The 27985-nt window shown below is 37.3% G+C and overlaps 2 protein-coding genes across 4 annotated transcripts in view; one reads left to right on the top strand and one right to left on the bottom strand.

Moving 5' to 3' along the window:
- Positions 1-63: 63 nt before the first annotated feature.
- Positions 64-27483, bottom strand: LOC124160080. Of its 2 annotated transcripts, XR_006865071.1 has the most exons (7): positions 27299-27483; positions 26331-26909; positions 17407-17529; positions 16074-16241; positions 13563-13781; positions 1267-1389; positions 368-425 (listed from the first exon to the last, which is right to left on the bottom strand). XR_006865071.1 is itself a non-coding variant. In XM_046535801.1 (6 exons), exons 2-6 carry the CDS (start codon positions 26841-26843, stop codon positions 141-143), a joined length of 1308 nt encoding a protein of 435 aa, XP_046391757.1. In that variant the 5' UTR covers positions 26844-26909; positions 27299-27483; the 3' UTR covers positions 64-140. The 2 variants fall into 2 exon arrangements, 1 of the variants encoding a protein (XP_046391757.1); XM_046535801.1 differs by lacking the exon at positions 1267-1389 and having other exon boundaries at positions 64-425.
- The window catches only part of LOC124160091, a 28591-nt gene continuing 27656 nt past the window's right edge, over positions 27051-27985 (top strand). Inside the window, exon 1 of one of the 2 annotated variants that reach the window (XR_006865074.1) lies at positions 27051-27618. Coding sequence is in view for 1 of the 2 variants with exons in the window: in XM_046535815.1 (XP_046391771.1) it covers positions 27245-27618 (374 nt within the window). In the remaining variant the exon portion in view is untranslated. The remainder of the gene's footprint in view (positions 27619-27985) is intronic. The other variant, XM_046535815.1, reaches the window with a different exon arrangement.

Raw genomic sequence — 27985 nt, 5'->3', positions numbered from 1 at the left:
ATAATTATTCATCATTCATGTAAGGAACCATGGCACGAAAACAATCAAAATACAACCATCCATAACGTTATCCATGCACACTCACCTTTATTTCAATCACTGAGCACCAAAAATATTCAAAACACTTATATCAGAAGATTTCAATCACACACAAATATTCTCTTAATTATTTCATCAAATTTAGAATTCAATGACACTGATTCAATTCCAGCACATAAGTCTTTGGTTTTGGAGCTTGAGGTTTTCATGATTAAAAAAAGGCAGGATTCTATTTGGTATAATATGGCATCTAAAGTTTCTGAGGATATTCTTCTTGATGGATCCAAATCAGTCATTTCAACCAGTAACTTTAGCAGCAATTCCAACAATGCACCCATATTTTTAGGAATTAGGGGCCATGTGTGCAACAAATACACCTTGAAAGCCTGCAAATTAAATAGCAGTTTTAATGTGTGTTGTTGGTATACAACAATGGTATAAAATAAAGATCATTGGTTGAAGGAAATACGTTCCAATACGAAATGAGGTATCAGAGCTATAATAAAATGTTTGAAATTAAATCATCATATCTTGTGATGCTCTTTGAGCCAGATTTCAATCAATGGGTACAAGGCTAAACATTAAGGCTAAACATGACGGGCACATAGGGTGGATCTTTGCCAAGAGATGGAACTATTATCAGGAGAAGATTAATGCTGTAGAGTAGTAACTATGTCCCACATTTCCCAAAACTCACTATCTCCCACCCATCAGTCCTCACTCCACCCCTCTAACATTTCCCTTCCCTAAGTGTCCTCCCAACAAGCCTCTGGAACCCCAGATCATGGCTCACTCGGGTTTCATGCAACGAAAACCATTAATCCTTCGAAATAAAATATCAAGTTGCATGAGAACAATCGAGATATGTTTCACACCTCCCCATTTGTCGCCAAATGACCTTTTTCAACCAACCTTCTTCAAAGCTCCCAGTTCCTCGAGGCCAAAAAAATTAGTCACCTATTGGGCCCAAAAGTGTCTAACGATGACTTTAAACCAATGATGAGGTATCTCAATTGGATTGAAAAAATTCATATTTTGCACAAAATTCACCAGAAAATGACACAAAACACAATGTATTTTTGACATTTTTTAAACAATTTAAAGCATGGAAGTAGTTTTCCCGTGAAAAGTTAAAAATGGAAGTGGAATGGGGAGTAGGAATGGATAGAGCCCAGAAATCTATAGCCGGAGAAATTTCACTAAATTCGAGTAAAAGTTTCAAGTTACCTGAGAACAATAGGAAGTGGTTTCTTTTGAAAAGGTTCTCCCCCTCTCCTTCTTGCCAGCTCCCCTCTATATGTACTTTGAGTCACATATGTAATGTGTTCTTCGGATGTAACCAATAACTTTCTGCAATTAGTGTTTTACCTATGTATCATATCAAGAATAGGAATGTGCACCAAGTATAAAAAAAAGAATGAGCCCAAATATGACGCATTTCTGACATAATTTAACTTTGTTAATCATGGTTCAGTCACTTTTATTTATCGAATTAGCAATGAAGCGCGAGTTCCTATATTAAACCGCACCCAAAAAGCAAAGAGAAGTTTTCACAACAACAGCATAATTTTGCTTGAATTAGCATAATAGTATTAATATTATTTCCACTGATATTTCCAACGATGAAAGTAATAAGGATTACATGCATGTTAGTACACAAATGAAAATTGCTTGTCAGAAAGACATTTTCTTTACTGAATCTATGTAGGGTGGATCGGAGCACGTTTGCGCGGATTTTTTCAATGAATTTTCTTCTGTTTTAACTTAAGAAATTTTGGGTAATGTAGTTTTATAAAGCAGTTAATGAAATAAAAATTATATGCATTCAGTTGTTGGCTATTTGTGTCATTAACTGTAAAAATATGTTTTTAGGTCTAAGTATGTTGCGTAAACTTGACCCGTTCACAGGGCAGGTTAACGCAACGCTAGACTGATGCTCAAAATCGTGTAAGAAAAGCCCCTATGAAGCAGCATTATTATCAAGTGACTTTAGGGGCACCAGTTATAGTGCCTCTGTTTGGAAAAAATGCACTGCGTAAAAGTGGTGCATGCGTAAATGCACCACGGTGTGCCCACACATTCGGGTTTAATGTCTTGTGTCAAGCACCTTCTGATAAACAACAGTTTTTGTTTTGTTATCAGGCGCAAGATAAAGCGGATAAAGCTAAATAAATACAGCAAAGCAAAGCAGAGATGCAGCGAGGGGGGTTTTTGGGGGATAAAACCCCCCCAAGATCTCAGAGAATTTTTATATAAACAATTTTTTTACTAATATTAGGTGGATGGATGAGTCACTTACAAAACATATTTAACTATTCACATAGCCACAAAACCCACCATTTTGAACCATTTATCTTAAAAAATGTCAGGGGGAGTGCCCCCATACCTCTCGCTTACCTTGGCGGGTTTTCTATACTCTACAGACCAGCCGGTATTAGCTGCACCTACAAAACCCCCTATCCTTAATTCCTAGCTGCGCCCTTGAAGCGAAGGAAGAAATACAGCGTATGGTTTACCGACTCATAAACATACCACATATGATTGACCATTAAAAAATCATGGGTTTTCATTAGCACATAAGCACAAACATCACAAAAACTGAAAGACTGACCAAGCAATTTTTTAATCGTTATCACGAATGCAACACGAATTGGAAAATGAATTCGTTTAAGCTCAAAAGGGCATATAAGTTGGGATCTTATGGAATCTTTGGAATGAGAACTTCCTCATCTTTGAATTTTTCTTAGAGTTAAGGCGCACGAATCACATTCATTATCAGATTTTTTAATCACCAATTGCATTCCGTTGGATAGTTTTGGTTGGTTTAGGTTTCGAAGATCATTAACAAAGAGCCTACATTTAGCTGTAAATCGTGCCGTGGTAAGCTAAGTACGTCCAAGGACTTTAAATATTCAGATAGATAGTTCGTGATTATGTCTTTGTTTCTTAGACAGTTAAAAGATTTGAATTCATGCAGAGTACCAACTATTTGATCCTGATTTACCTAGTTTGAATCATCCACATCTTCGTTCTAGGTTGTCAAAATTGCTTGTTCAATCAACCATTTTTGATTTTTGTGGTGATCAATCATATTCTGGAACACTTTGTTCATGAGCTCACCTTCTGATGAAACTAATTTGCAAACATTCCCAGGAAGTTCCAGAAGGCAATCAAACGGCTCGATTCCTCGACAGGAACATGGACAATACCGTTTGTCAACAATTGCTTGGAGATTTGTTTACAAACACGGTAGTGAAGCGTCAACTAGGAAAATATATGAAGTGTCTTTCTAGGAAAATATACTGACACAGCATATCTAAAGTCTAACCTTTCTAGTGCTGCATGTAGATTTAACATCAGAGATTTTTCAATAAGTTTTTTATACAATTTTCAGAAATAACTTTGTAAACTAACAGTTTAAAAAATAATCCAAAAGTTCTTACCAGAAGGGCCCAAAGGAAGAATTAGGGCCCAAAAATTTTTTACATTATCTGATTTGATGTTAAATGCAAAGATGCTACGTACTTCAAAATTCAAAAATATATTCGTATCACGGCCCATACCTTAATACAAGTCTTATATGAAAGATACACTATCAGGATCCTGCTACTGTTTCAATACGCATGACCGAAACCATAGATAAGATAGAGGTCTAACTCTTATGGAAGAAATGTTACGCCTTTCTTCTTTCTGCTATTTTCCACTAAATGTCACTGACGCTCCCCAAACATTTCCTCCGAATGTACAAGTGCATTTCCCACCCCTACCAGCGTGTAACATGGGGAATAGGTAGGATGGACAAGTTAGGGGAGGTCTTACTGTTAGAGTACGTTATTAACAAAATAAGCAGCGCCTGGGTGGAATTCGGAAAGGCGTTGCCAAGGCTATGTTTATGTTTTAGACGTAACTGTTTCTCTTGTTCGCGGTGGACGTGTACGTTATAACCTCTTGTAAAATAAAAGGTTTTTCCTGCGTGTGCTAACAGGTTATGGGCCAAGCCACAACGGGTTCCACTGCGAAAAGGGTGCTTTGCAAAAGGCGAGATCTGCGATTTGAGAAAGTGAAAAACGAGGTAGGAAACGGTCGTTTGTGCCAGTGGCGGTTGGTACATTTTTAATGATCATGGCATCCCTGAACGAAGACTTCGCGAGCCGGATACCAAGTTTGAACTCAAATAATCACTTTGCTTGGGCGTTGCGAGTGAAAGCAGATTTATTACTTAGGGATGCATGGGAGGCTATTGAAGGTTATACCGATGCGGAAGGTGCTGTGTTATCTCAGGGTGAAGTTCGGCGTCGCGCGAGATGTAACACAATCGCCTTGTCCGTTATTTACAAAACTGTTGGGGACGAATTTCTTGGGGATATCGCGGAATGTGCATCGGCAAAACAGGCATGGAACATTCTAGACCAACTGTGCAACTGCGATGACCTGGTGAACTGCGATGACCTGATGACCCGGGGCGATGGTTTTGAAAGAACTCACTCACTGTGTCAAAACCGAAGATGTATCCATCCAAGAATATTTTTCCAAGATGCAAACTCTCCAGAAGAGGGCGGCCAAGGGAGGATTCGAGATGACGGACAAGCAGGTAGCTGGCATAATTCTCGGTAATCTACCGGAGACGTACCAGGGCTATGTGAAATCATGGGAAATAGAGAGCTCTAACCTTACAATGACTCTCCTTAAGTCAAAATTGTTGGCGGCAGAAAAGAAGCTGATTTATGATAAGCAAGGAGATTATGAAAAACATTTAGTTTTTCGAGTCCAGACTTCTAAACAGAAAGGGAAGACTTATAACGAAGGCAGGATGGGCGGAAGTAATCCGAGGAAAGATTATAAGGACAATTCAGCGAAATCAGCCAACAACTAACGACGATTTTGGTGCTTTGCCTGTGGGAAGGAGGGACATATTTCAAGGAATTGCCCTAGGAAGAAGGAACATGAAGGGGAAAGAATCGTAGTAGAGCAGAAGAAGGTATCAACAGCCATCGTGTCCAGGGAATTCGTGTCGCTCTGCGCGAAGAGGAAAGTACCTGACGGCCAGGGAGTGTGGTTATTGGACTGTGGTGCTTCAGATCACATGTGCCCGCGAAGAGAACTATTTCACCACCTTGAACCAATGGAAGGAGAAGTAGAGGTTGGTGACGGCGCCCCTTTAAGAATTGAAGGCAAGGGAAGTGTGATGCTGAACATATCGGACGAATGCGGAGGTAAAGATGTGGAACTTAAGGAAGTTCTTTATATACCAGCACTACAAGATAGCCTAATTTCGCTAGGGCAAATCGAGGAGAAAGGTTGCAAGATAGAGACCTTCAACGGCGTAGCAAACATCTATCTTAGGGAGAAACTAATTGTCAGGGCAGTAAGAGTCGCTCGACTTTACTTTGTGTCCACTGTGGGAGGCATCAGTATACAGGAGATTAGTGAAGAATTTAACAATATGGGGAAGAAGAAGGGAGGTGGAGGAGGTAGTGGAGGCGTGGTGGATGGGATAGATACCACAGAAATGAACCGCAAGCAACTTGAGGCTCATTGTCATCGGTTGAGGGAAGAACTGGAGAGGGAAAGAGAAGAGCGAAACTTCTTTCAAATTGAAAGAGACAAGTTAAAATCTTTCTGGGATATTACTAGAAAGGAATTGGAAGAAACTAAGGCCGAACTAAGAAATAAAGATCGTGACATGGAAGAAGAGGAAGAGGCTCATCACTCTGAAATGAAGTTCTTCAGGCAGAAGATGAAACATCTCCTCTATGAACATCAAAATAACTTGGAGGAACTCAAGGCGAGAGGTGGAGAGTCAGAGGAGGTGACACCCATCCAGGGGCCAGGGGAGGTAATCATCGCCTGCTGCAGAGGTCCAGATAGCAACATCCCGGAGAATGCAGAGGAGGCACGGAGTGAACCAGATGCGGAGAAGTGGAAGGCTGCGATGGAGGATGAGCTGGCGAACATGCAAGGCCAGTGTACATTGGAGATAGTCAAACGTCCCACTGAGATCAATGTCGTGGGGAGTAAGTGGGTATTTGCTATAAAAAGGAATCACATTAGGTGGAGGACCTATCATATGGCGATCTAAAAAGCAAAGTTGTGTTTCTACTTCATCTATTTTTCTGAGTATTTGTCTTTATATGATTCTGTGACTGAACTTGTGTGGTTGAGAGAGTTTTTGCAGGAAATTGGACAAAGTAAAAACAGGGGAGGTTTCATTCCAGTATGTCAGATCAAATGATAATGTCGTTGATATGTTGACAAAGCCACTGTCAGGAACTAAGACAAAAGAATTTTGTAAGATGTTAAATCTTAAGGAGTGCTAAGAGATTTATATTTCAAATTATTATTTTGTCAATCCCGAGGGTAGGTGCTAGAGTACGTTATTAACAAAATAAGCAGCGCCTGGGTGGAATTCGGAAAGGCGTTGCCAAGGCTATGTTTATGTTTTAGACTGTAACTGTTTCTCTTGTTCGCAGTGGACGTGTACGTTATAACCTCTTGTAAAATAAAAGGTTTTTCCTGCGTGTGCTAACACTTACAAGGGTGTTCCGACTCCCAAGTCCAAATTGCCAAGAAACTGTTTTCTGAACCTACCTGTACCTTCGCCTAGCAGATTGCTTCCTATCCCAAGCCACCTCAGAGTTAGAATAAGATCCTGCACTGACCAATTAGGATGAGAACAGATTAGTGTAAGTACTTTCCTAAGGATTCGACAAATGGTTGGTGAAATCTATTCATGATCTACTCCACATTGCGACATTAAACAATATTGCTAAAAAGATGATAGCCTGAGGGCATGGAAATGTAACTTTGATTTAAATGAATTTTCAAAATCCAACACGTCTGACTCTTAATGTGAAGTCAAGAAAAATTTAGTATGGAGGCTGAAAGTATGGTCACCAACTCACCCATAAGTTATCGATTCATGTATGGTATTTCTCATGGCATAATATTTTTTTCAGTGGAAATTTATTGTTTGTTTTATTCTGTTGTTTATATCTAAGCACATTGGAAGCAAAGGAATAGCTAAGAAATTATGGAATAGTTCACTTGATACCACTGCTGATGCTGCATACATATTAAAGCACCAGGTACCAAGGGAACTATTCCATAGTTTCTTCAATAAGCTATTCCTTTGCTTCTATAAGAATATATGCATAATTTGTAAAAATATATATAAGTTTTTAATTTAAATGTGGCATCCTTGTGGGTAAAGCATTTGGCTGCTGGCCAGAAGGTCTTGGGTTCAAATTGTGCGTGAAGGCTTTAAACATCTCTTAACAAATCCTCAAAGAGCAAGGTAGCCTGAGGAATGGAATTGGCTCTACTACTCTCATGGAGAATCACTGTATGCTTCTCTTCCAGACATATGATATGCAAAGTAATTCGGTGTTCAATATGTTCTGTTGTAATTCTCCAAAACGTCAACTTCACATATTCTAATGGCGTATTAAGTGTACACATTACAAGCAATTAGTTAATGACAATAGTTAAATGAGATACAAACCAAGCTTTAGGTAATAGCAAACGATGTACGTACTGATGTATGTGTCTTTATGACCGGAATCACTTTTGTATATGTTTAGTTTGTATGTTTTTGAGTTCATTTGTTGTTTTTTTTATTTGTCTGTGAGCATGTTTGTTTTTATTTTGATTTTTTTTGCTGATTTGATGCTATGGTGATGAGAAATAAATAAGAGGCAGAGAGCCCTCTTGAAGTGGATGTACAATAAGATTGAGATTAAAAATGAGTGCCAAGTGATATTTACCTTGAGTTTAACCGCTGTGATACGTTAGTACTAGTGGATTTAGGGCCTTATAAATAGTCATTTCCCTAAGAGGCCCCTAGGGGATCACTTCCCAAAGGGTGCCCAGGGAAATATTCCACATCGTTATTAATAAATATCCCCTTCTTACAAGGGCAAGACTTCTATCTTACTCAATGCCCACACCAAATGCACAAACAAATGTATGCCATATAGGTTCACCACCTGCTGGGCTGGTATCTCTATCTTGTCGTGATGGGGGGGCTTGCATGCCTAAGTGAACCTGAGAGCTATGCCGGCGGGAGCAAAAGCTCCTGGTAGGGTCACCCAAGCCGGACAGGTCAAAGGGGATAGGCCCGACAAAAAGAGATACCCTGGTCCTCCAGGTTGGGGGTTGGGCGTGGGGCTAACAATCCCACACCGTAAAAAAAAAATTGTTCTGTTAAGAAACCCATTAAGAAGCCTCGGAATACGGATGGATTTAAGGATAATGACACTGGCAAACGATCAGGAACTCGGAAACGGAATACAACATTGACCTTAGCTACATGGAATGTAAGGACCATGTTGAAGGCTGGAAAAATGGCAGAGATCGCTGAAGAAGTATTGAAATATGGGATAGATGTAGTGGCGTTACAAGAAATAAGATGAAACGGAAATGGAAGAGTGGATAAAAAGGACTACTCAATGTTCTATAGTGGGCCTAAACTGAGAACTGGACAATGTGGAACAGGGTTTACCCTTAATAACAAAATGAAGCAAAGCTGCTTAGGGTATGAACCTCTGGGGGATAGAATGTGTAAGATAAGGCTCAAAGGACGTTTTAGAAACTTATCTATCATCTCAGCTTATGCACCCACAGAAGATGCAAATGATGATGAGAAGAATGCTTTCTATGATCAACTGGATAGAGAATGCAGCAAGATACCTATATGCCGATACCAAGATACCGATATGATATGTTGATTCTCCTAGGAGATTTCAATGCAAAAATAGGAAGAGAGAACTTCTTGCAGTATGTAGCTGGAAAACACTTTTTACATACTGAAACAAATGGAAACGGAATGATGCTAAGCCAGCTGGCAGAAGCTAAAGGGCTAATAATCAAAAGTACCTGTTTTGCTCACAAAGATATTCATAAGGGAACATGGAAAATGGCAGGTACAGGAGTGGTCAACCAAATTGATCACGTTCTGGTTTCCAGAAGACATGCATCTTCAGTCATTGACATAAGGTCTGCAAGAGGCCCAAACTGTGATTCAGACCATTATTTGGTAAAGGCCAAGCTCAGGGAAAGAATTGCGAATGTGGGACGTATTGAAGGACCCAAGAGGATACAGTGGAGAGTGGAAAAGTTCAGACAACCAATATCAGGAAATCCTGGGTAAGAAACTAGAAGAAGGAGCAGAGAATCTGAGTGTAAATGACTCGGTAGAGAGAAAATGGCTTAATATAAAGAAGGCTATGGAAGAGGCTGCAAAGGAGACCATAGGGGAAAGAAAGAGAACAAGGAATGAAGAATGGTTTGATAATGAGTGCAGAAAAGCTATAGAAAGGAAGAATATAGATCGAAGGAACACCATCCAGAAAGAGACAAGACAAAATGTTGAAAGATATAAAGAAAGCAGAAGACAAGCAAATAAAATACTACGAAAAAAGAAAAAACAGTACTTAAAAGGGTTTGTGGAAAAGATTGAGGAACTGAACACACAAAATGAAAGTAGAAAGTTATACCAGGCAATCAAACGGATGACGAATAAATTTCAACCAAGAACAAACGCATGTAAGGATAAGAATGGGAGGTTGGTTGGAACAGAGAAAGAAGTAATGGGAAGATGGGCCGAGTACTTTAAGGAATTGCTGAATGTCAATGAGATAGATGAGGAAGATGAGGAGGATGGAGAAATGTTGGACACGAGGGTGGACACCAATATTAGTAGGCCATCAATTGAGGAGGCGGAGGAGTCGTTAAAACGGCAGCGGAATGGGAGAGCTCCAGGGGAAGATCAAATTGTACCGGAGTTAATCAAGTATGGAGGAAAAAATTTAACAAAGAAACTACATATACTGATATGTGAAATATGGGAGAAAGAAGAGATGCCTGAGAAATGGAAGATTGGTTCAATTTGCCCTATATTAAAGAAGGGAGATAAATTGCAATGCAGCAACTATAGGGGAATCACATTACTAAAGGTCACTTATAAGATACTTTCTTGTATACTGCAGAGGAGACTTAACACGTATGCTGAAGTAATCCTTGGTGAATACCAATGTGGCTTCAGGCCGGGAAGAGGAACAACCGACCAAATCTTTGTAATGAGACAATATATGGAGAAATGTTATGAGTACAACATTGACCGGGAAAAACTACCTCACCCCCCAAGCCACTGCCGACGAAGCCTCGATGACGTCAAAGGTGCCTAAACATCACGCGAAGCTATTGTTGTGATTGTTTATAACAGTTGCCAGCAGTTGTGAGAGCTTCGTTTGTTAGACGTGTTGATTATTTTATATTTAAAGATAAATATCCGACGATAGAGACTTGGAAGCCCTCATATTTTGCATTATTTATAATATTAATATCTGAGTACGGGCATAAAATATAAAACTGGAGCAGTTAAACCAAAAATTATATAATACCTAAATAACATCGTGGTAGGAGTCTGAGCCACGGCCTTTGGAAGGGGGATACGTTAATTGTAAGTTGATGTTATCGACGGCATATCATTCATTTAAGTATGTAATAAGAAGGATTTTGATGTTTACTGATGTCCGCTTAGCTTTTATATACAATAACTTCATCCGTTTATTCGTAGGTACCGGAGAATTCGTCGTTTAGGACTATCTGTGCTTGTATTATGGGGTGAATTCCAGTCAATGCAACTTTTGCTCGCTGATTGAAGACATCTAGGAACATTTTTGTGCCAAAATAGTGTTATTTTCAACGTGACGTCTCCCGTTAAGCTACTGCTAATAATCACAGTGCCAGTGGTTGTAATGCACAAAGTTTGACAAGGTTGAAAAATATCGGCCAAGAGTTATCAGTGTTCCATCGTGATTGAATTGTAAAAAGTGCTATTACGCTATCGATAAATGTCTAACAGTAGTGTAAAAATTGTCAGTGGCGTGCTAATCTCCGTTGTTCACCGTAGATACGACATTTCACGATCACGCTATTGAAATAAAAACTGTGTGTGAAGTTTGTTATTCCATTATTTCAACGAATAGTCGTGAGAAATGTCACCTGTGTCACTTGTGTGGGCTAATTTAAGGGTTTAAATCAGTGAATAAATAGTTGTATTCATCATAACGAATTCTGTTATTGTAAGTTGTACGTGATGAATATAAGAATGTGACAGTGACATCCAGTTTTTGATAAGAGTATTTGCCTATTTCCCGCTATATTTTTATGGTATATGCTAGTATATTGTTTATGGATTTACCTATATTATTGAAATAGGTTGTAGCTTGTGTGTGTGTTGGCAGCGGAACCGATCGCGATCTCACATGTGGATTGTGTGCAGACTGTTTTGCTGTGAATTCGTACCGAAGGACGGATAGGACTACCTTCTCCGATAATTTGGTGTTGCGAAATTCAACAGCACAGCTTACTCTAATGTCAACAGCACAGCTTACGATCGTTATCCTCCAGTATTACAAGTTTCTTTTACAACTCGATTTGCCGCCAACGTATAGCAATAATTTGTCTTAACAAATTCCATGAGGGTCATGGCATCAATTTTTGGTGTCCTAAAAAAAAGGCTGGTGTCCTAACATCCTATGCCACACGCCTCATAGGCGGCTTGCGGGGTATTATGTAGACGTAGATGAATTTCAGGTGTACTATTCGATCGAGTGGCAACGTTATCATCCATTTTTCTGATAACTAAAACACACGAAGTGAAACGCTTGTACTTCATCATCCCGATGCCGCATTATTAATATCCCAAGTAATTATCTAGTCACAATAGCAATAGGAAAACTTGCCCAAGAATAACAGAACAAAATAAAGTGACGATTAGCGGCTAAATACTCCCTCAAAACAAATTTTACTCCAAGCGCTCAGCGTATTTCCCTACTCCCCACGGTTGTTTAGGCACCTATGACGTCACGCCTGGCCTCGGCAACGCTCGGGTGTCTTCGCGCAGTGGTCGGCTCAGAGAAATTTTTCTCGATTTTAAATGCAATTTTTTTTATTTCTTTTGATGTTGAATGGAGAAACTGAAGGTATTTTTGCGAGCTAATGTATCCATTTGACTTATTCAAAATAGTTTTTAGAGCAATCTACGACCCATGCAAGTTCCTCATTGTACATAAATCTACTCAGGCATGTGCCTATGCCGACGATATAGTTCTAATGGCACGGAATATGTATTCTCTGAAAGAAATATTCAACATCTTAGAACAGAAGAGTAAGAATATAGGGCTCAGAATCAATGAGAGAAAAACGAAATACATGAGAATGTCGACCACGGAAGACAGAAGATGGACTCAAAACGTTACATTTGGGCAGTACAACTTTGAAAATGTAAAATATTTCAGCTACCTCGGTACTAATTTAAACTGTAAGAACTCAATGACGGAAGAGATCAACAAGAGGATAATGGCTGGAAATAGGGCTTACTTTGCTAATATTAAGCTCCTGAAGTCAACTCTTCTATCAAAGGAGATGAAATTCAAGACTATAAGACACTTATCAGATCGGTCGTGACATATGGAGCAGAAACGTGGAGCATCTCTGCTGGAAACGAGCAAGCTCTGCGGATATTTGAACGGAAGGTTTTGCGAAAGACATATGGTCCCGTGACAGATGGGGTAAGAACTAACTTGGAGGATAAGAATAAACAAGGAAATAGAAAATATTATTCGAGGCGAAGACATAGTGAGGTTTGTGAAGACCCAACGGCTAGCTTGGCTAGGTCATGTAAAAAGAATGAGTGAAGAAAGGATGCCTAAGAAGATTCTACATGGAAATATGGATGGAAAGAGAAAGAGAGGAAGACCGAGGAAAAGATGGATGCAGGATGTGGAAGAAGACATAAAGGCTATGAGGATTGTCAGATGGTGGGAGAAAGTGCAGAACAGGAGAGAATGGACAGGCGTCTTGAGGGAGGCCAAAGCCCATACCGGGCTGTAGTGCCAAGGAAGTAGTAGTAGTATAGGTTCACCATCTTTCACACACAAAGTCATGATAGAAAACTTAAAATTCCACTTTTAATAGAAGGCCTTAAAACACAATTCCTATGGTAGCACCTCCCCTCAATGTACAGATCTTCATTATTTCTCGTCAGTACTACTATACTTCTGCTTAAAATAATGATGGGGTTGTCTGGAACCTACAACCACTTTGATCCCTGTGCAACATTGTCAGGTGCAAATGACAACGTCGAACAGCGACAAAATAGGTTGTAATTCAAAATCATTTGAGAAATTTACAGTTTTTTCCTTAACATGAAGGAATTTAACCAAGTGATGCCCCTAACTATCAATTTAAGCGCAGTAGCCATTTTCTCAATACAATTACAGATTAATTTCCTCACAAAAACATAAATGGACTTAAGGAATTATTCTTCATGTTAACTCTAACTTCTACCCTATGGTCAACAAAACAAACTTTGACATTTAAAACACTCCAAAACACTTCCGCAGCTAAAATTGGTACATTGACTTATTTCATGACAACACAATTTTCAAAGATCACAACAGCACTATACACAAGTTAAAAATCAGCTATTTGCACCTTTCAGAAAATATTACACCTACCTCTAGTGATTTCAAAGTTGAAATACCATTTGAACCATCATCTACAAATAAATAATCTTCAAATATTCTTAAGAGCCTCTTTGACCACCTCAACATGGGAAGACCCATTCCATCCAACAGGAAAGGTAAAACTTCTACATATGCTTTCCTCCTGGTTACATACTGCTCCATTTCCATGTTACCAAGAAATATTTTTAAGGCTTTGTCGTACCTAGTAAACTAAAGTTAAAAGGATGACATTAATATAAACACATGTGGCAAAAAAATCACATTTTACATTTAGGTGCAAAGTGCTGCATTAAATACATATCTATATACTTATCTATTAACTTACAGCAGCAGTTATATTGAAAATGGGAGGCTAAGAAAGTTAACTCGGCAATTGGAATGCTGTATTTTTAATTTGGTTCAGAAGCAAAAAAGACATGGCTCTTTGGTTTCTCTCCCTTTTGTTTCATTGAAATTAATTATTTGAAATCATAAAATCTGCCTATATATTGTCATTACCTTTCCCCACCATTGATAGAACAACAGCCAAATGGTTAACACATTGAGCTGAAAATCCAAAGGTTGATGGTTAAAACCCAACTGAATTAAATTTTTTCCCTTCACTGATCATAAATACTTGAAAAGACTTTTCAACTATTTGTTTTATTGTGTATACATAATTGACTCATAAAAAATATTCTTCTAATTGCTGACCTAGAAACCCTTATTCTTACATTGGTGTTCTGGACCACACAGAACTTCACTATTATAGAGCATTGTTTTTAATCTCTCTATCCTGTTTAAGTTCTACGATACAAGAAAATGATTCCAGTGATACATACCAGCATGTATAAATACCCATTGTACAATTTCTTATGTGATGCATACTAACAAGAGCTATGTGATGCCATTATTAATAGAAACCTTTTCTTTTTGGAAAGTTCCCAAAAAAAAGATCTGGCATTTGAACTAAATTTGCTTCTTTCATATCAAGAAATGCAAAATTTTTAACAATAATAAATACAGATAATGCATAAATCAAGTTGGGGAACTTAAATTCTATTAGAGGAAATTGAAGTTAATTTCACATTAATCATTCTTACTTCATAAAAATTTTCTTTTTCATACAGCAAACTAGCCACATTGAATGCCTCTAAAAAACAAGAATGAATGCAAAAGTCTAACACTTTTGCATCGTTGCCTCATGATTCACGAAGGGAAATATCCCAAATAAAATGCAAAAGTATATTTGAAATAGTATTTCTAAACATTTTCCACCCAATTAAAAATATCAAAATTCTGGTAACAAAACCTTGTATAGGCAACTATAAATATAACACCCATTTAATTCTGTTAACAAACTTCTAGATACACCACAACAATTTGAAAGACCAGTTCAAGGCACAACAAGACCCTCTCTGTCCCCATATATCTGACTTGAGAAATTATGTAACATCTCTGTAGCCATCTTTCTTTTCTCTACCACTATCAAGGTTTGATCCATTTCTTCTTTCTCCTCGAATGAGACTTCCTACTATGCAGATTCCAATTTATGTACTTTATTGCACAGAACTTTGCTGTGTTTCTATGGCAGGATTATTGCAATTTAAAGTGAAGTATTAGTAATAAAAATCTACGTCTTCTTTTGTTTTCTCAAAGGCTGCCTTGCAATTTTATTAGTGCAAGGCGTACAATTCACAGAACATAAAACCCCCAATCATGGAAAATATAGTAATCAAATACATTCAGTAAGCTGCTATAACTTGATAATGGTGTTAAACAATGCAACTTTAGCCATCATACTAAGTATGTAGTATTTTTGGTATAATTACAGCTCTTTGTCCTATGCAGCTGCCATGATGGAAATGGAATGATTTTTTTTAGCATATGCACATCAAAAAATATTCTAGCTCAACAGCTCATAAATAATTCATTTGATTAACAGCTTTGTAAAATGGTAAAATGTCCTTTAAACAGGTTTGCCAAAGCCCAAACATTTTTTAAATGATACATGAATAAATATTGATTCGGTACCAAAATTATTTACATAAAATACATAAGCGTACATATTAGATAAATATTCTGTCAAATTCAGCTTGAGTTTGGAACTCTTACCATTGATGCCAGACATTCATTTGAATTGTTTAGCTATAAAATTCAACAAAGAATTTACTTCAATTGATATTTCAATTTGTATCATTATAATGACTACCTATTTGATTGTAAAACAATAAGTAAAGCTTACCATAACTATGTAAAAGTGATCAATTGCTTTAGGAGAGTACCTAATTAGCCGAAGGATTAAATACAACAGCAAGATGGGCATCAGCAATCATTAAAGCAATGTTTATAAGATAAGATTAATTACGGTAATCGGTATGAGGGTGATAACCTTCAAATTAAGTTATATATAAATCATATATATGATCAAATTTACCACCACAATTTTTTAATACATGACATTATTTTCACTGGAAATGAAAACGTTGATACAATAAGAAAATCAATACTAAAAGAACCCACCTGAAGAGAATCTTCTTTATGTGTGTAGCCTTTTTCAACTTTTTGAAGGAAATTGCAAAGACATGGTACTAGGCATACTACAATATCTGGATCCTTGGTATACAATAAATGCTCCATTGCACAAAAAATAACATCATCATACGCCAAGTGGCACAGTTGAGTTCTTGTCTAAAAGAAAGAGAAAAATAATGCATGAGATATTTAGGAATCAACCTCTTCAGAAAATTTATGCATGAAAATTAAAAATATTGATTTAATCATATTAATTCACATAATAGACATTATGAGGCCATTTCCTTGAGCAAGCAAGTTCCCTCAGTCAGAACCTGTACAACTACTAATAATAACCTAGGACTTTAATAACCATGGCATCTGTCCACTAACAGTCCGAAGTCATGCTCCCAGTATACGTCCAATTACTGTACCATTATCTCAAGTTAAAGTTAAAGTACAAGTCAAGTTTGAGTACATTTATTTGATACTTCACTTGAGTTTGCCAACTTTGTTCAGGTTAAACTCACCGCGTGTTACAATACTACGTGTTTCTAAATCAAAATCAGGGTTGTTTTAGGTTTTTAGCATCAATACCTTAGGTCTTACAATTACAAATGATATGCTAAATGAGGATGTAACTCTAACATTTTTGTTGTACATGTTGTGCAAGTACATAAATGGTTTCCTCGATCTTCCATCAGGAAGTACTTCTAGAAGCAATGGTGACAACTGGAGAGAAAACTTTTTGCTGTCCACTAATTTCAAGGAGTGAATCTGTAGCTACAATACAATGCCTGCAGTTCTATTGCAACCTTCAACATAGGGATGGGTCAGTCCTATTTTTTTCAGTTCCAAATTGATTCTTAAATTCAGTTCTTAATTCCCGTTCTAAATTGTGCACAAGCATTGCTCAATTTTCAATGGCAAAAAAGAGTAAGCTGTTAACAAACTAAAGAAAGGGTCAGCTTTAAATGGGTTATTACTAGCTGACTGAATTCAGGATAGTTGGTATCTACTTATTTTAAGAACTTTCAGTGCCCCAAGCGGTGCACCAATTCCCTGGGAACATGGTTTAAACAATTATTCCACATTCAATACATTGTTTGAGTCAACACAGTCTTTGCAAATAAGTGAATAAAATCAACCAGGTACAGCACCATTGCATGGATAGAGAAGTGCCACACACTAATTTTTTTCCAGTAGTTATTTAACTGATAGCTAAATCAACCACATAATATGAAAGGTTAACATGATCATTCTTAATTGAAAAAAATTAAGGATTCATACCTGTTCAGTAATATTAATGTTAAACTTAATACTGGCCTTAGTGTAAACTTACCACGCTTGATATGATTATGGACAAACAATTAAGTCCATTCACTTGATTGCACACTTCAAAATCATCCAATGAAATGAGAGCAGCATTCAAGAACTCTTCGAAGTTTTCTGACACTTGTTGGGCCTGATAAAAGTAAAACAGACCACATTAGCAAATGAAGAATCTTTTCCATGAAGAAATGTATCTCAGTACATTGAGCTGAAAAAACAATACAGAAAAATGATCTCAGAGGCTAAACATAACTTTAATGACCAACGAATTTCTTCTGCTGATAATAAGTCCAAAGTCATCTGGAAAATTATAAATAGTTCTAAAATGAAGCAGAAACCCACCCACCTCCAGTTAAAAGATGAATCTGGTAATTTAATTAATGATCCAACGAAATTAGCTGCAGCATTTAACGATCATTTCTCGCAACCCAATGGTTCAACTCCCACCCCTGGACGTCCATCTCACCAACCCAACTGTTCAACAGCTTCATTATTCCTTTAACCCTGCTCTGAAACTGAGTTAACCTCTATTATCCGAAAGTCTTGCTCTAAATTTTGTGCAGGTACTGACGAAATACCATATCACTTAATACGCCTGTCTTATGATTATATTAAATCACCTCTTCTTTTCCTTGTTAATGCCTCATTACAACAAGGAGCCTTTCCTGATTCTCTAAAGGAGTCTAAAGTAATACCACTCTATAAGAAGAAGGGCTCTATCCACGATTTCAGCTCCTATCGACCCATTTCACTTATAAATCAGTTTGGCAAGGTTTTTGAATTAACTTTTTATAGAAGACTGACCTCTTATTTAGAGTCAAACAACTTCCTATCACCTTTTCAATATGGCTTCCGTAAGTACAGATCTACCAGTCTTGCTATTGCCCAGGTAGTCGACAAAATTTTAACAGCACTAGACCGCAAAACGGAAGTACTTGGTATATTTTATGACTTCTCCAAGGCTTTTGACAGTGTCAACCACCGTATCTTGCTGAATAAGTTACCCTCTTTTGGCATAAGAGGTATTCCCTATCACTGGGTAGAATCATATCTCTCCAATAGATCTCAAATTGTCTCAGTGGTGTCGAATGGTCATAAGTTCAATTCTCTTCCGAAATTTCTGACCCAAGGTGTTCCTCAAGGATCTATTCTTGGCCCAATTCTATTTTTATTATACATAAATGACCTCACCAACTTTGTATCCTCTGCAACTGGTATTCACCCAGTATTATATGCAGATGATGCCAACTTTATTATAACGTCCTCAACTGTCAAAGGGTTACATACAGCAGCCAACTTTGTCTCCGATCAGGTTCTTACTTGGTGTAAATTGAATTGTCTTAATCTCAATGTCACAAAATCCCAACTTATTTACTTCTCTAATTTCAATAAAACCCCTAGTTTGCTTAATGTTGACCTAAATGGAACATGTATTCCTCAGGTTGACGACACCATGTTTCTGGGAATGAATATCGATGCGCATCTTTCCTGGGAAAAACTTGTCTCTAATCTAGCTGGTCATCTTAGCTCTAAGTGTTTCCTAATCAGATCAATTAGATCCACTGTATCCATTGATGTTCTTCTAATTATTTACTATGGGGAATTCTACCCCCATTTACTATACACCATTCTACACTGGGGCTCTTCACCCCATGCAGTGACCATTTTTAAAATCCAAAAAAGAGCTATACGTTTGATTGCAAACAAACCATGTAGAACCCCATGTCGCCCTTTGTTTAAATGTCTTCGCGTGCTACCCATTCCCTGTGTCTACATAATTTCTGTTTTATTATATGCCAAGTCAAACTTTAAGGACTTTGCACTAAACTCGGATATTCATAACCAGGGTACTAGGCAGCAGGGTGACTTGCATATCCCATTTGTACGCACTAAGAAAGCTATCTGTGGCTTTAAAACAATGACTCTAAGGCTTTATAACAAGCTTCCGAAGAACCTAAAAGCTCCTATGAGTTTGTCGACATTCAAAACTAAGTGTAAAAACTTTTTATTATCCAATTGTTTCTACTCAGTTGATGAATATTTATCTTTGTAACTGCCTTTGTATTTAAACTGCCATTTTGTAAATAACTTGATTTTGTATACATGACGTGCCATATACAATGTATGTACAATACTTGTCGTCTGGCAAATTAATAAATTATTATTATTATTATTATTATTAATCAAAACACATATGTAACTTAAATTATAAATGACAAATGTTTTAAAGGAAGTCACACAAACGAATCATATCATTGATTAATTAAACATAGCTGGTTAATGCACTTCAACAAATTAAACTTAAAAATGATTGTAATTTTAAGTTACAAGTTAAGTATGTATTCCAGGGGACTTAGGTTGAACTGAGAGAGATCCGAGGCAACGGAGGAGGCTTTTCAGGTAATACGTTTCTGTAGTGCATTCTTTTACTGGTGGATTTGAAAGATAATGCTTAAAAGAGTTTTTCCTTGTCATTTTACTTTCCATTTTATTTAATAAGTACATAAAAACACCTGTAATTATAAAAAAATCGTACTGTGCTGAAACAGCCTTCTCCATAGCGATTTAGATATACATACATAATGTCATTTGGTACTACTGCTGCCCATTACCTTAACCTCTAGTTTGGGAGTGTGGAGAGAATCATGATGACCACATATATGTGGTCATCATGATTCTCTCCACACACATTTTACAACGTTACTGCAATCCAAAAGCACCTCGGCATCGCAGACGGGTCATTCCATGTCAGTTCACCCAGGCATGGCACCCACCGACTCGGATTTCAATGAAATTTTTGTCACTAGCTACTATCACCTATCTAATGACCCATGTAAAATATTTCCTCTCTCACTCTCATAGTTTGCAAGATATGAGGAGTCAAAGTTTGAGATGTTTGCTCAGAAGTGGCGCTAGTGGGAGTCAAATTCCAGAGTGCAGGGCACAGGGTAAAAATTCATAACTCAGAAACCACATAACATATTTGAATGAAATTTTACCCCTTGTATATCCAAGTACATAGCTTCCATAGTGATGTCTTTTATTCCCCTTGCATTGTTATGTTGGCCAAAATGATGTCAGCAGTTGTTAATTAACCGATTTTTTTAGCTCAAAAACATTACTTCATATTTTCAGAATTATCACCAAAAGGCAGAGCAGTTAACTCATCCAATTTTTTTTTAATTGAAGGTTAATATGTGCTCCAATATACTGTGAAATAAAAATGGTGGTGTTTTGACTGCCACTATGAGTATTTCAGGTTTTACTTTTTTTTCTGCCCCTGTGAGAGGGATTTTGGACACGTACTGTAAGATAATAAGTATAAGTGTATCCATACCTTCATGAGGATATATTTGAAATATTGGTCAGTAAATCTAAGACCAAACATGTAGTCTAGTGAATGTGGCTCTAGTTCATACAATTTTTTTTAATAGCAATACTTGGCTTGTGGCAGCTGAGGGTAAAAAAATCCAAATGGCTCAGAAATGTGAAATGATGCTTTTTTCCTGGAATTTACCCATTTTTCAAGTGTTTAGTTTATGGAAAAATTGGTATCAAAATACATTAGGCTCTTACTGTGCATTAGAGGATAAATGGAAATACTAATTTAAATAAAATTATTTAAATAATACACTTCAATGTGTTTAAGGCATCTCCCGAACATCTCTGGAGGCTCTCTCGGGCAAACTAAATGCTTTACAGTACCACCAATTCCATCACATGGGGATTTTCGATATGGGTGCATAAATTTCACTTTCACATCATGTTCTTCCTCGTGTTTAGAAATCACTCATCCAAAAAACCAGTGGTTATCATAAGCACATGCAATGTACAAGTTTGTTAAGATCTGTGAAAAAGTGATTAAATGAGTCCCGCTGAACTGGAGTTGTACAAATTTAGCCTCACTTTCACAGAAGAAGTATGGTCTTCCAAACCCTTAGTGATGGAAGAGCTGGCAGAGCAAATGGTATTACTTATAGATATGCAGCAGGTTGTCACCAATATCCACATTCCTTGATGGCAACTGGAGTATTAAATTTCTATTTCACTGGGAGAGGTAATGCTGACATTATGTGCCACACGGTTTTCTCCCCTGCCTCACATATGATTGTATTACATTACAAACTTGAGAAGGTAATACAATCCCACCTATTCAGCCTCACTTTCCAGTGTTATTCCATCTCCCCAAGGAATAAGAGAATTAAGTGCAACCTCTACATTAGGAAGAATAAAGTGTTACAATGTATCACAGTGAGGGCATGATAAATCAAAATAGATTCTAGGGTACCACTTTTAGTCTTCTGCCGAGTCTTCTTGTGTAAAGATGCTCCATGGGTGTCCAAGTTTATTCTGTGTGTACGATCAGTGTATTTTTACCTATATATTAATTGTGTGTGCTATGAGTTAGGCGAAGCTGCTCAATGTGAACTTCGACATTAAAAAAAGGTTAGTATCTCTACTATGCTTCAAAATGAGCAAATTGTTGAACTGTGCAGCATTGGAAAAGTAACTGCATCTGATTGCCTCAAAAAAAGCTACACACCAGTGGTGCAACTGAACAAAATTGAGATCATGAGTATGCTTGAAAAACAGCTGTTATCTCTCAGAAGTGGTGTACCTGGGGAAGTCCTATCCAATGTCTGCAAACATCACAGAATATACTACATATTTGAAAAAGTATGAAACCTACCAAATATATTGTCTTGATCCTTTTAAGAGCTACAAGAAGAAAATATCAAAATCACTGAGAAATGTAAGTCTTGAATTTGCAGAAAAGGCCTGTAAAATCCCAACTCTTCGGAAATTAGTGCCAGGAATGAAAGTATGCCAGCCATGTAGGGAGGAAGTACAGAAACACTCCAGGTTTGGAAATGAGCTTTCTGATGTTGAAGCAGTAGATAGTGACAGCAATGATAGTATTTTGAATTTTGAAACAACAGTATCCCAAGAAAAATCAACTGAGCTACTTAACAGAACGCTGCAAGATATAGAGGAGTCACCTTTAAAATTTCATGGCATATCATCTCACAGAAGGTCAACCTACGCTAAAAGGAAAGTAGAGTCAGCATGCAGTAATTTTAAAAGGAAAGTTAAAAGACTTCTTGATAAAGAATTATCTCCAGAAAAGGATGACCCAAAACTGCCGAAAGAACTACTTCAGAAAGTTCATGATATAGATGTGCTCATAGACTTAACCCGTCAACGCCCACGGGTGCCATAGGGCACCCAGTGCAGTGCTGAGCCAATGCTCCGGCAATGTATTTAATATGCGAATTTTAGCATACCTTTCAGTGCACATACTTAGTAGAAGGTTTCCTCCATTATTCAGTCAGTTTGAATTGTGTTCTTTGTGTGAAGTTCATACGTATCATATTTTTTTAAAGTGAAATATGTGTGAATTTAAAAAAAAACTTTGGACGCTGACGGGTTAATCAAACAAAAAGTTGACACATCAAGCACCCATCAAGGATAGGTACATCTGTTATCATTGGTACCAACTTTATGGAGCAGGAAGAAAGTAATGGAAGAGTATCATGTGAGTGAGTACACTGCCCGCCAAGCAAGAGAACTTTTCAGAGACGATGGAAAATTAGCTGCACCTGAATTGAGAAAAGGGAAGGCAAAAATAAAACATTACAATTAGTTAGGACTTTCTATGAAAGTGATGAGTACTCAAGAATGATGCCTGGAAAGAAAGATTCCATAAGTATCTCCAAAAATGTACATGTTCAGAAGAGATTATTACTTGCTAACTTGAAGGAATTGTATTCCACTTATAAATTTGACTTCCCCAGAATTAAAATTGGCTTTTCTAAATTCTGCAACCTAGGTCCAAAATGGTTTGTGGTAGCAGGATGTCCTGGAACGCATTCAGTGTGTTTTTGCACAATTCATTAAAATGTCAACCTACTGCTTAGTGCCTGTAATATAGAGGAAACATGCCAGGACCTAATTGGTTATTTCGTGTGCTCTAGAAATAATAGGGACTGTATACTGCGACATTGCTCTCAGTGTCCTTCACGTGAAAAATTGAAAAGCTTACTGCTGAAAAAGTTTGAAGAATGTGACCCCGGAGATGAAGTTTCATACAGTCAGTGGGTTTCCAGTGATAGATGTCAACTGGTGAACTTCACGGTGACATTTGATGAGTACCTATCAATTTAAATTCAAAGAGTGGAAAAACTGGTGCCCCATTCATTTATTACGAAGGTACAGGCAAACTACCTTAAGAAAATGAAAGAAAATCTTGGACCCCATGAAGCAGCTGTTCTCTTTGACTTCAGTGAGAGCTACTCATATGTTATCCAGGATGAGGCACAAGGGAATCACTGGACAAGTGATAGTTGTACAGTACACCCTGTTGTGATTTATACTCTAGATCACCTGACTAAATAGCTTATTATTTCCAGTTTATGCATCTTGTCAGATGATTTGGAGCATGATGTAGCTTTTGTTTATGAAACCCAAAGAATAATATTTTGCTTTGTTAAGGAAAATTTTACTTCAGTCAAAAAATTGAGTTACTTTAGTGATGGTTGTGCAGGACGGTACAAGAACTGCAAAATATTTCTCAATCTTTGCAAGCATTACCAGGATTTCTCCTCAATGGCATCATGGACATTCTTTGCTACAAGCCATGGAATATCCCCATGTGATGGAAATGGTGGTATTGTAAAGCATGTAGTTGCCCGAGAGAGCCTCCAGAGATGTTCGGGAGATGCCTTAAACACATTGAAGTGTATTATTTAAATAATTTTATTTAAATTAGTATTTCCATTTATCCTCTAATGCACAGTAAGAGCCTAATGTATTTTGATACCAATTTTTCCATAAACTAAACACTTGAAAAATGGGTAAATTCCAGGAAAAAAGCATCATTTCACATTTCTGAGCCATTTGGATTTTTTTACCCTCAGCTGCCACAAGCCAAGTATTGCTATTAAAAAAAATTGTATGAACTAGAGCCACATTCACTAGACTACATGTTTGGTCTTAGATTTACTGACCAATATTTCAAATATATCCTCATGAAGGTATGGATACACTTATACTTATTATCTTACAGTACGTGTCCAAAATCCCTCTCACAGGGGCAGAAAAAAAAGTAAAACCTGAAATACTCATAGTGGCAGTCAAAACACCACCATTTTTATTTCACAGTATATTGGAGCACATATTAACCTTCAATTAAAAAAAAATTGGATGAGTTAACTGCTCTGCCTTTTGGTGATAATTCTGAAAATATGAAGTAATGTTTTTGAGCTAAAAAAATCGGTTAATTAACAACTGCTGACATCATTTTGGCCAACATAACAATGCAAGGGGAATAAAAGACATCACTATGGAAGCTATGTACTTGGATATACAAGGGGTAAAATTTCATTCAAATATGTTATGTGGTTTCTGAGTTATGAATTTTTACCCTGTGCCCTGCACTCTGGAATTTGACTCCCACTAGCGCCACTTCTGAGCAAACATCTCAAACTTTGACTCCTCATATCTTGCAAACTATGAGAGTGAGAGAGGAAATATTTTACATGGGTCATTAGATAGGTGATAGTAGCTAGTGACAAAAATTTCATCAAAATCCGAGTCGGTGGGTGTCATTTTGAAAATTTCTGGGTGATTTGACGTGGAATGACCCAGACATGAGGTAAGAATAAGTGTGATTTTTCCTTAATTAGCCCGAAACATTTGGAGTAATTGCCTGAAGGGGTTAGGGATATGTAGGTGATTAACCTCACTTCGATAAATTAAACGGAAGTAAATCCGACCACGTTTATTTGGATGGTTAGCGATACAGTTCGTCTATGTCTCCAGTCCTTCTCCCTTGCCGTTCTGTGAGCGTCTCTCTCTCGCGGTGCCTTGCTGGCGCTATGTTCCGCATACCTGGCAGCAGCGGCAGGGACCTCAGGGTCCCAGGGCAACGACCTCAGCCAGGTGGCTGACCTTGGTGACGGCGCTCGAAACGAAGGGCTCCGCCACAATGCCCAAAAAAGCAGTTTTTCTGCAATTAAGGCAGATCTACTGGACACTGCCACTTTTGGCTTTTACATTTTTGTTGCTGAGGCAATCCTTACATTTTCTAATAATTTTTAACTCTTCCCATTTCTTAAAATATTTTTGTTGAAACTCGACATTTACAAAGGTTTAAGGGCTGGTCTTATGACCACCACATAAATTCTGAGGTTATATTGAGAATCGTACAAAGTATTTTTTCTAGAGAAGTTCATGGCCATGGTAAATTATATATATTCTACTCTAAGTGTATTCAAAATAATTTAATGATAAAATATAAACAATATTAAAATATAAATAATAATAAAAGGTCACTTTTGTCCCAAACTCAAGCGAAATAAAATATTCTCGCCACTTTGCATAAGATGAGAATTTAAAATTTGTTAAAAAAAGTGGATTACTCAAACAAATGTAATAACTATAGTGAGGGTGGATTTATGTAACCATTTAAGGGGTGAAAATTTCTGCAGGGATACATGTTCACCCAATCTAATCTAATGACTTTGTGGATAGTTAATCATTGAAATTATATATAGGTCATTTCCCTACAAACTAAATCAACTGCAGTGGTACTACCATGGTATGTGCATAGACTTTTGTTACAATGTTAGTGCGTGTAATTCTACTGGGGAGCCATTTTCATAGCTGCACAAGAGAAAAATGTAACTGTTTGACGATATAAAAAATTGATTTATGAGTAGCCATTAGGTTACAAATCTGCAACAGTATGCTAATCATAATTATAAAATACAATACTTAAGTTTCAAAAAGTTCACTTTTCAAGATTTTGAAATTTTTTATAACTGATACAGCAAATGAATATGCATAAACTGAACTAATATTCACAGATATATTTAAGATGCCATTGGAATGAATCTGCAATTTTAACACTATATCATATTAATTAAAATATACCTTGGCTTTTGAGAGTATCCACTTGTAGCACAAGAAGGAAGCTGGATACCGCTTCCACGTGGACTTCGTTAATTTTTGCCTCAGTTCAGTCAACATCAGTTTACAAATATCGACTTTCCATTTTTGCTGAAGGTCCTCCAATAAATTCTGAGAACCGATATTAAATATGACACATAAACGATTCAAAATTTCTTCTGCAGTCTCAACTGTGACTGATGTGGTCCAACTGTTATTAGCGCTTTGTTCTCCACAGACCATTAGGCAAGAGACGAGGAAAGACTTAACACTTGGTTCCAATTTCTTCATGTGCTGCACTGCATTACACGCAACCAATTTATCCAAATTATCCCGCAAATAAAGAATTGACTTCTCTATTAGAATGGTATTGTCCTTAAAATCTGATTCGCTTAAAGGTCTCTCAATTCCATCGGGGACTTTTATCACAAGCGCCGAATCAGAAACTTTCTTCAGCTCGGTCCATAGATGGGGATCACAGATATAGTTTCCCGTCATATCACTCCGTGACCTGAGAAGTAGTTATTCCACAAGAACTATCCGTGTTGGTAGCTCTAAAACGTTCTGCAAAGTATAACAGAAAATAATTATTACCGCTAGAAATTGGGAGTGGGGTCTACTGTGTCATCACCATGTTAACAACGATAAACACAGAAAAATAATGCTATTCTCAAGGTATTGGTGTGATTGCGAATTTTTGTTGTTGATACCGTTGATACTAGTTCACCCTTTATATATTCTACATTGTTAAATTTCAGTCGATTTTTGTCTCTGGAATTAAGTTCACAAGGCACTTAATTATGGGATTTTAAGTCGGTAAGCAAGGAAACACTACTCCTAACTACAAAACAGAACGAAGTACAAAGCCTTCGAAAACAGTAAAATAATTAGCTGCCAGAATGTTCTGTCGAACGAAAATCAAAACTTTCCAGTTACAAAAATTTCATATTTACCAATCATCAACGAAAAGTCGAGCGGTCAGAAATGCACCAGATTGTAAATATGAACCCGAGTGTCCTCCGAGAAGGTGTCTTCCTCCAACGACAGTATGCCACACGCTTCCGAAACAAAACTGTACAATTACTATTAAACAACCAGTTAAGTCTCGAAAAGAAATCTGCGAACCCAAACCGCCGCCACAACCACCATGTGTGAAGTTGCCCGACTATTGTGCCACGGATGCCAACAAACCGAATCTTCCCTGGTACAAAAAGGTACTACCAAACGAAGAAAACTTGAGCCCAGCTGGTAAAATGGCGTACGGTTTCTTGAAGTAAGTGTTTTCTACGTGCGATTGTGTAATAGTGTAATTTTACGTTTTTCTATGCATTTAATGAACTTCAAATAGAAGAGTAATAAATAATCATTTCCAATATTGAAAACTTTGTATGCCTAATTGAATCAATGAGTAGTAATTAGTAGAAATGCTATTCCAGTAAATATCTCTTGACAATTTCCTGCGTCTATCATGTATACTTAAATGACATTAGTTTTCGAAAGGAATTTTCTTTCGATTTGTGAAACCATAGTACCGTGTGTTCATTTTTCCGAGAATTACCAGTAGCGCGCATTCTGTATTCCTCTGTACCAGAAGCATTACAAGTCTGTCGGCTGAACATTTCGCTCGTTTTCTGTTGCCT

Source organism: Ischnura elegans, chromosome 1, assembly GCF_921293095.1.
Source record: "Ischnura elegans chromosome 1, ioIscEleg1.1, whole genome shotgun sequence".
Lineage (NCBI taxonomy): Eukaryota > Metazoa > Arthropoda > Insecta > Odonata > Coenagrionidae > Ischnura > Ischnura elegans.
Note: the sequence above shows the minus strand (reverse complement) of the source record. Positions and strands in the feature narration are given on the sequence as shown.

Excerpts from the sequence above, each read along its gene's own strand:
- LOC124160080 (XM_046535801.1), bottom strand. The coding sequence starts at position 26,843 with ATGACGGGAAACTATATCTGTGATCCCCATCTATGGACCGAGCTGAAG. Across the intron at positions 13,782-16,073 it reads ATAAAGAAGATTCTCTTCAG|TTTACTAGGTACGACAAAGC; the intron begins GTGGGTTCTTTT and ends TTTTAACTTTAG. Across the intron at positions 426-13,562 it reads CAACTTTGAAATCACTAGAG|GCTTTCAAGGTGTATTTGTT; the intron begins GTAGGTGTAATA and ends TTTAATTTGCAG.